The following is a 9956-nucleotide window of genomic DNA, read 5'->3' as shown; positions in this document are numbered from 1 at the left end:
GAGTCGATCCTTGGTGCAATCCCACTTTAACCTTAAGCCGGTCCGTCATTCCTACCGCACACCTCACCGCTGTCACACTGTCCTCATACATATCCTGCACGATCCTCACATACTTCTCCACCACTCCCGACTTCCTCATACAATACCACAACTCCTCTCTTGGCACCCTATCATAAGCTTTCTCTAAATCCACAAACACACAATGTAACTCCTTCTGGCCTTCCCTATACTTCTCCATCAACACTCTCAAAGCAAACATCGCATCAGTGGTGCTCTTTCCTGGCATAAACCCATATTGCTGCTCACAAATCGTCACCTCTCCTCTCAACCTAGCTTCTACTACTCTTTCCCACAACTTCATGGTGTGGCTTAACAACTTTATCCCTCTGTAATTTCCACAGCTCTGCACATCACCCTTGTTCTTGAAAATCGGAACCAGTACACTTAATCTCCACTCCTCCGGCATCCTCTCACTTTCCAAGATTTTATTAAACAATCTGGTTAACAACCCCACTGCCATCTCTCCTAAGCACTTCCATGCCTCCACTGGTATGTCATCTGGGCCAACCGCCTTTCCACTTTTCATCCTCTTCATAGCAGTCCTCACTTCATCCTTACTGATCCACCCCACTTCCTGATTCACCATCTCCACCTCTTCCAACCTTCTCTCTCATTTTCTTCATTCATTAGCTCCTCAAAGTACTCCATCCAGCTTCTCAACACACTCTCCTCGCTCGTCAGCACATTCCCACTTGCGACCTTTATCACCTTAACCTGCAGCACATCCTTTCCAGCTCGGTCCCTCTGTCTTGCCAATCAGTACAAATCCTTTCCCCTTCTTTTGTATCCAACTTCTCATACAGCTCGTCATATGCCTTTTATTAGCCTTTGTCACCTGTCTCTTTGCCTTGCGCCACCACTCCTTGTACTCCTGCCGACTTTCTTCATGTCTCTGGCTATCCCACTTATTTTTCACCAACCCCTTCTTCCTTATCCTTTCCTGTACTTCTTCGTTCCACCACCAAGTCTCCATATCTTCCTTCCTCTGTCCAGATGTCACACCAAGTACCTTCCTAGCTATCTCCCTCACCACTTCTGCTGTAGTTGCCCAATCATCCCACCCTTCTTTACCACCATTCAACTCCTGTCTCACCTCCTCCCTAAATTCCACGCAACAGTCTTCCTCCTTCAGCTTCCACCATCTGATCCTTGGTTCAGCCCTCACTCTCTTCCTCAACCTCACCTCTAAAGTCATCCTACCGACCACCAATGGATGCTGTCGAGCTACACTCTCCCCTGCCACCACCTTACAGTCTCTAATCTCTTTCAGGTTACATCTCCTGCTTAAGATGTAATCCACATGTGCACTTTCCTCCACTCTTGTACGTCACCCTGTGTTCCTCCTTCTTGAAATACGTACACTGAACAAAAATATAAACGCACCAAGCACAAAAATATAAACGCACCAAGCGATTGTTACTATTTTACCTCGAACTCATTAATACTAAATCTTCACAACAATTTGGTTATAGAATCCATGACAATTGAGCATTAAATTTCAAAGAGTTCCTTGAGAATTCTGGCGACAGTCTTTGCGCTACAACAGCCGACACAACCGAGGTGTCACTGTCAGAGTTCACACAGTCAGTAGCGGGTGTGTCCACCGTTGGCGTCGCGAAGAGCGGTGCATCTCCGGCGCATGGACATCACCAGATTATCGATGGTGGCCTGAGGGATGTTTTCCCATTCCTCCTGGAGAGCCACGCGGAGCTGGCGGACGTTCTCTGGGACTGCGTAACGTTGTCGTACGCGTCGATCAAGAACGTCCCAAAGGTGCTCGATGGGCGTCATGTCGTGAGAATATGGAGGCCAGTCGAAGACATCAATGTCCTCCTCACCGAGGAAGTCCATGCAGATCCTGGCAACATGGGGGCGAGCATTGTCGTGCTGAAACGTCACATGGTGAAGGCGCACAAACGGCACGACGATGGGTCTGAGTATCTCGTCCCTGTACCGCTGCCCGTTCAAGTTGCCTTCAATGAAATGAAGCCGAGTGCGCTCTCCATGGCATATGCCTGCCCACACCATAACACTGGCACCACCGTGTGACACCCGACGAAGGACATTGGCGTCAGTGTAGCGCTCCCCAGCCCGACGCCAGACGCGGAGTCCGCCATCAGCCCGATACAGCTGGAACCGCGACTCATCGGTGAATAGCACTCTCCTCCATCGTGCGAGGGTCCAGCGCAAGTGAACATTGGCCCAGTTCAGTCGGGTCTGACGCCGGACTGCAGTGAGGTCGAGTCCCCGGTGTGGTCGGCGGGCTCGGAGGTTGGCCTCCCTCAAGCGGTTACGCACCGTCTGGGCTGAAATGCGCCTGTTATGCAGCCCGACAGTCTCATCGGCAGTCCTTGTGGCCAGTCGGAGTCGATCCCGGAGATGTTGCAGCCTCATGTGACGATCCTGACCGGCGGTGGTCACACGTGGTCGCCGGGCATGTGGGCGGTTCACGGTGCTTCCAGTCTCTCTGAGGCGCGTTCTCAGGCGGCTAATGGTGGAGTGGTGCACATTGAAGTGTGCTGCAATGGCCCGTACTGACGTCCCAGCATTCAGCATGCCAATGGCGCGCTCCCTCAAGATTTGTGACATCTGTGGCATGTTGACATTTGGCAGCAGTCCACATTTTGGGGAGGCCTTTTATAGGGCAAGCTATAGGGAGTGTTTGTGTCCTGGTCACGCTCACTGCCCATCACTCTGTCAAGCCCCATGGTGCTCATGGGAAGGATTACTCAACGTGTGAGTCCACACACTCAGAGTGGTCAATTTCAATGGGAACATCTGTCTTGAGCAAAACAAAGGAACCATTGCTCAATCATATCATCGGTTTGACCATTTTCCCATAATGGCAATCTTGACTTAGATATTTAGGTTGGTGCATTTATATTTTTGTTCAGTATATTTACCACTGCCATTTCCATTATTTTTGCAAAATCTACCACCATTTGCCTTTCCACATATATACAGTATATATATATATATATATATATATATATATATGTATGTATATATATATATATATATGTATATATATATATGTATATATATATATATATATATATATGTATATATATGTATGTATATATATGTATGTATATATATATGTATGTATATATATGTATGTATATATATATATATGTATGTATATATATATATATATATATTTTTTTTTATATGTATGTATATATTTTTATATATATATATATATATATATATATATATATATATATATACATACATATATATATATATATATATATATATATAATATATTATATATATAATATATTATATATTATATTTATATATATATATATATATATATATATATATATATATATATATATATATATATATATATATATATATATATATATATATATATATATATATATAGTGCCGTGAGGTGGAGTGATGAAAGGGACACATCGGCCATTTTGGAGTTAATGCCATACAGCACTATTTTAACCCTTCCCCTATCATCCGAGCCTCTCATCATCATATCATTAAAAATGTCGCTTACATCACTCCTCCTAGTTGGGCCTCATATATATGTGTATATATATATATATATATATATATATATATATATATATATATATATATATATATATATATATATATATATATATATATATATTGGGTAGTCGATCCAGTCGAAAAATGTTTTTTTTTCAAAAAAAAGAAAATTTGAAATTTGTTCTACCCTTATTATCAAGTTTTAAAATGGCGATTTCGATGAAACTTGGTTGGTAGGTTCATACCATGACCGAGTTGTGTGCAAATGAAAACCGTTGCTATGGACACCACCGTTGGCTAGCAACGGGACTTTGAAATTTTTGAAAAATAATAAAAAATTTATTTTTTCTAAAATCAAAAATCGGGCCACGCGCAACTGTGAGCAGTACATTCAGCCATATTATCAAAAAATTCCAGCCGGGTCCTATGAAAACTGTCGGAGAAGATAGACTTTGAATGAACCCTGGTCGAAAACAATAAGAAAACGAAGTTTGTTATATCTCAGAGACTATGAGTCAGCTAAACATGAAACTGGTATGGAAGGTTCATGGTATGTCCTAGTTATGTGTGAGAAAGAACCATTGCTTTTGGACCCCTCCGCTGCCTCGCAACGGCCGAAAAACCTCCAAAATGTGGGGAATTTTGACGAAAAAACAATCTGCAACATTAACCCTTGAAGCTGGAATCATGAATTTTCTTGTGCTTAATCCTCAGGTCATTCCCCATCAAACGGGCCCATCGCGTCAGTTTCTATTGGGTAATCGACTACCCATGTCCGCCTTCCGGCTTGTATATATAAATATATATGTATATGTATATATGTATGCATGTTTTATATGTGTATATAAATATATATGTATATATATATATATATATATATATATATATATATATATATGAATATGTATATATACATATAGATGTATGTATATATATATATATATATATATATATATATATATATATATATATATATATATATATATATATATATATATATATATATATAAAATACGTACATATACATATATTTTTCTTTTCATTTATTTATATTTTCATATAAATATGCTTTCTGATGATTCTGTGATTTTTCCTGGTATATCGGCTTTGATGTCTCTTGGCAAGAAAAATTACCCAGCTTCCCCATTGTCTCAGGTCGCTCATCTACATTTATTTTCATTTATTTATTTTCATTTATTTATATTTTCATTTTGACGGATGCTTTCCAATGGTCCTGTGATTTTTTTTCCCTCATATGTGCTGGCTTTGATGTCCTTCAGCACATAAAATTACCATGCTTCTCCATTGTCTCGGGTCACTCACCTGCGTTTTTTTCTTTATCTTCTTTTGTTTATATTTTCATTTTTGGATGTTGTCGAACAATTCTGAGTTTTTTTTACACGGTGTATCGGCTTCGATGTCCATCGGCGCGCAAAATTTCAGCTTTCTCCATCACCCAGAAGGTTCTGATCTCTAATATCTGTCATTGAGTCAATCACTGGCTGGAAAGAACTTTATATATATATTCAATATCTTTCAAACCACTTATTCACTGACATAAATGTTTATTATCTTCTCGGTGGTGTAGAAAACTGGAATTTTGCAGTCTGATGCAACCCGAAGCCAATATCCCAGGAAAAAAAATCACAACTGTCTGAAAAACATCACAAATGAAAATGTACATGAATAAGTCATCTCTGCCGGCTCTGTCTGTTCACTGCTGGTAGACAATCGAGCTGACATTGGAAGTAGTTGCTCAGCAACGGTAACAATTGCCACTTCCGCCTCTTATTTTATAACTTTTGCCGTGTTTAATAAAAAAAAAATACACCAGCTGTAAACTTTTCAATAAAGAGCTCTTTCTTATCACTAATTATTGATTTACTTGAGTTATTTATCTGCTTCCAGAATGCTGGCAGACTGGACTTTGAAAACAGTTGAAGGAGACCAGCCTTTCTACATTAGAAAGGAAACAATTACAAGTGATTCCTACGTCAATGTCTCTGATCTTTGATGTGCATAATTTTGATGCGTTTTAAATATTTCTAATTACTAAGAAATCATAGTAATTAAAAATTTGTTAATCAATAAGTGTGTCGTAAAGATAGCACACTTTGAGTATTGCCTATTTAATTATAGTGCATTTTGGGTCACATGATTTGCTATTGTTTTGTTATTGTTTAAATTAATTATGAATGTGCAACATTTTTGTTTGTCATTTGGCTTGCATAACAATGTAACCTTGTGCTCTTGAATATAAAACTTTTTCACAATCCACATCATCAAATATATAAAGCTTATATTTATTATGTCTGCACGAAGGATGCACCCAAGGAATGGCTTGCAGTGTGCAAGCATGCCCCACTGGTACGTATATGTTGTTCTTCCATGCTTGCAAAAGTGTGACATCAAAACTTAATGACTGGTATGTGCTTAAACTTCTTCCAGCCAGAATTCTAAAATGCTAACTAAACAAAAGAACCCGATCTGCAAGTCTTAATTCCTTTATTAACATACTGAACATTAAAAAGTACAAAGTCTTCCAACACAACGAGTTTATGAAAACATTTACAGCCAACGATTCGCACAATAAATAAACCTAGAACCTATCAAATTCTGAAATAACTTACTGTACAGCTTGGAACAGAAGAAACATAGCTACAACTTCTCTGTTCGAGCACAGAAATACATAAACATCTCCATGATAGATATAACTAAAGAACAAGAGTAATTAATATAGCTTAGGAATAAATAACACCGGTTCCAACGCCTTCCCATTGGCAAGCATTCTTCAGTGAGTGACGTTTACGATGCTTTTTTTTGCAAAAGAAGAGTTAAATAAACCAAACAATAAACAAACAAAATAAGTATAACAGGTGTGGCACATGTCGAATACGGGTCGTGGAGGACATTCAAGTCTCCAACCACTTAGTAGGTGCATCCACTTCCTTGAGAGAAGAACCCCTTTCCGTGGAATCGGAGCGTTATTGCGATGGGCTGGCAGGTTCTTCGTGGGCATGCTCGATGATGGCTCTGAGCTTCACAGACAGCCAGTGGGTTGGTGCGGAAGGCCGGTTCAAACTTAGCGTTATATTAAATATCCTTACACAGACTGATAATAGCTAATCAGAAAAGATTCGACGGTAACAGGACAAAAGCGATACTAAAGTTCACTACGAAGAACTAACGTTATGCATAGCAAGATACTCGATCTCTAGTGTTGGATACAAGTAAGGAAGAGCACAGGAAAAAAAAAATTAAAACTTTTTTTTTTGTGTGTTCATCATAAAACAAACCACAGACCGGAACAGTGCACGTGCCCCAGGCAGATTCCCCGCGGACTCCTTTATTAAATTCACTTTTTACTTCAAGAATAGTCTTCAAACCATCTGTCTCAAAATAGAAAATAAACTCCCTTCAAGCGCAGACAGCTTACTTTTTATCATTTTGTTCAGTGTTATAATATAATTATTTTTATTATTTTTTTCGGTGAGATGTTTGTTTTATTTACTTATTAGTTTTGTTTGCAGTAACGTTAAAGAAGCAGCTTTGCATTAAAATTCACCACCTGTTCTGGACACAGAAATCAGGCATGCCTTCTCTGAATTTGTTCGCCTTGATCCGTCCGGGTGGTATACTCAAAGAAAGTTCAGAGATGAAACAAAACCTTTAGCTCCTCCTAAACACGGTATAACGTCAAAGCCTACAGTTCAACAAGCAGGAACTAAATCTAATCAATGCAAAAGTATTTTTCAATAAATATATTAAGTAAACTAAGTAAGTGTTAAGAATAAATATAGTTTCAACAAAATCGCCAACGAAGCCACAAATAAAAGACGAATACAGCATTACATCAAGATATGCACGGTAAAAGATAGTGATGGTTCACTCATTACACTTTCGCCTAAAAGTTAAATTTCTAATAAGTGATGCGTTTGCTATCAGAGAGAGAGAGAGTCTGTCGGTTTGAAAGGCGAAAGCCATCGGCCTGATGATGGCCATGACGGTGGCGTTTCGACACATTTTGTACATCAATCCAACTTCTTTTGCACCTCAAACTCATTGTTGGTAGGAAGTCTGACATAATAAGGTCGCAGCATCGTGGCTGCTGAAAAAAAGAGGGGCAAAATTGCAATGCTTTTGGTGAACAATATTGATCATCATAATATAATAATAATAAGAATAATAATAATAGTTCCATACAACTTGTCAACAGTACAAGTACTGGTGAAGGAAATGAAACAAACAACAGTATTGAGAAAATGTACGGATGATCTCATGGGCATAGTTTAGTTCGACTCGAGCTCTGACTCGCCTGCTTTAAAACTATTTTAAAGATCGGATATCTGCAAATCTGGCATATGTCACTGGGATGCCGGAATGACATGCGCAAGACGCCAAAATAGATTCTTTTTCCCCCGTTTTCAAGTCAAAGTGAGCATTTCCTTGAAACTATACGTTGCTGTCGCTGTCAAAGTTGCTAAAACAGCCGGCATGACCCGCAATCAGGTCATGGTTGCTTCCTCCAGCCAACAGGCAACGGTCTCTGCCCATTATTCTTAAGGCTGGGCTGATGTGTGCGATTTGCATCCCAGGAATACGTCCGCTCCGTTTTGATTGCAGTTGCTAACGGTTCGGGCGTCATATATTTGACATTCGGAAGGTTCTCAGGCAGAGCGGCTGCTTCTGGTTGGGTGAGGCCTTGCTGCAGGTGCATCCTCATCCCTATGCCCCACCCCATCCGGTACACAGCTATATAGAGCCGCCACCGACCCCGTGCCACGCCGTGTTATTCGCCGCACACACGGTGGATGGATGACCCATGGATTGTATAAAATCGTCACTGGATATCGGACGAGCAATATTATAACGTGCTCAAAATGACCCCCAGAAAAGTCATCTCGTTTTGAAATCCAGGCCTTGTAAAAATGTTTTTTATCTCCATCATCAAGCATCTTATAAAAATATAGGATTTTTGGAAACCCAAGTCAAAGAGGCTCTCTTTGGCAAGTACTTATTTTAATTTTTTTTTCTTTTACTTAGAAATTACTTCCTCACTTTTTAAGTGACGGTCCTGCATCGATCGATAGTCATTCTTTCCGCAAAATATGGTGAATAAATACATGGCAAATAAATAGCAAATAAATAGGAAATAAATATGGTCGGATCTAAGTTCTCCTTGCGGAATTAAATAATTGGCCGCTATTACAATGGGCGTAAATTGTTGTATAAATAATCAAACAAGTAAAGCAATAAATAGGTATATAAATAGTAACTATCAAGTGAACATATTTCACGAATGAGAGGAAGGCAAGCTTAATCTCACTCTCACTGATTAATAGAGCCAAAAAATCGTGCTTCTGCAGTTATCAAAAATGTTGTCCAGGCCTATTCAAAGTGGGCCTCTCTCTACAACAGCCAGCGCTACCTCAGGCCGCTCGCTCAACAATGGCAAAAAGCTAGGAAAATGTTTTCGGTGCATCAAAGGTATATTGTTATAGGTAGCCATAGAAAATTTAAGATAAACCTTTGATTTTGGTTCTTCTTCTTTTTTCATCCCTCTTCTTGAGTTATAATCCTAAATTATCTTGGTAGCAATATAGCAGAAGACTATAGTTTACAAAGGCTGCATTGTATAGAAACCTAATGAGAAATCTTGCCGCGGTTTGCAGTCGGTAGGTGCACAGGCAAACCGTTATGAAAAGCAGCCCCCACCAAAAATATGCCAACCCAACACCCTCCCTCTCCCCTCACCCCCACTCACCCTGACCACCAATAACCAGAACCTATGTTTCATTTATATATATTTTTTTCTCCCCTAGCCTGAGCTCAAGCAATGGGACACAAGGGACAAGATTCCCTCAAACGACGTCCCGGACCACGTCGGAGGCATTACGCTTTGTGGTTCTTGTTGGTTTTGAACGACACCTGGAGCACGCGGTCACCCAAACGATAGCCGTTTAGGCTTGCGATGGCCATGGCCGCTTCGTCGTAGTTCGTCATGGTCACAAAGCCAAAGCCCTTGCATTTATTGGTGGCAAAGTCGCGGATGACTTTGACGTTGGTGACGGCGCCAAAAGGGCCAAACATCTGCCAGAGGATCCCCTCATCGGCCTCTGGGGAGAGGTTGTACACGAAGATGCACCAGCCCGTACCCGTGTGGCCGGGGATGGTCACGCCCGCCAGGCTCGTCACGCTGTCAATGGTGAGCGGCGAAAACCTGGGCAAGAGAGACAGGGGACTGCACTGGGTATATCATGGCACTAGAGCAGACATTTCCACGGGGATCTCGGCACCCGCACGAACCCATGTGTTCCCTCCGAGGGGGCGGAAGGGGGGGTGGGAGTGGGGGACTGATGACATCAACCGGGCGCATCATT

General features: G+C 40.6%; 1 protein-coding gene across 23 annotated transcripts in view; it reads right to left on the bottom strand.

The window, feature by feature from the left end:
* Positions 1–6064: 6064 nt before the first annotated feature.
* LOC147024992 (ELAV-like protein 2) overlaps positions 6065–9956 on the bottom strand; it is a 287153-nt gene continuing 283261 nt past the window's right edge. For 14 of the 23 annotated variants that reach the window (XM_085885524.1, XM_085885522.1, XM_085885525.1 and 11 more), the window contains one exon: positions 6065–9817. In XM_085885524.1, coding sequence (XP_085741650.1) covers positions 9469–9817 — 349 coding nt within the window. In that variant the 3' untranslated portion in view covers positions 6065–9468. The remainder of the gene's footprint in view (positions 9818–9956) is intronic. The other 9 variants (XM_085885515.1, XM_085885509.1, XM_085885516.1 and 6 more) reach the window with 3 other exon arrangements.

Source organism: Eptatretus burgeri, chromosome 6, assembly GCF_056783735.1.
Source record: "Eptatretus burgeri isolate ZD-2024b chromosome 6, Ebu_testis_v1, whole genome shotgun sequence".
Lineage (NCBI taxonomy): Eukaryota > Metazoa > Chordata > Myxini > Myxiniformes > Myxinidae > Eptatretus > Eptatretus burgeri.
This window is presented reverse-complemented; position numbering and strand designations above follow the sequence as displayed.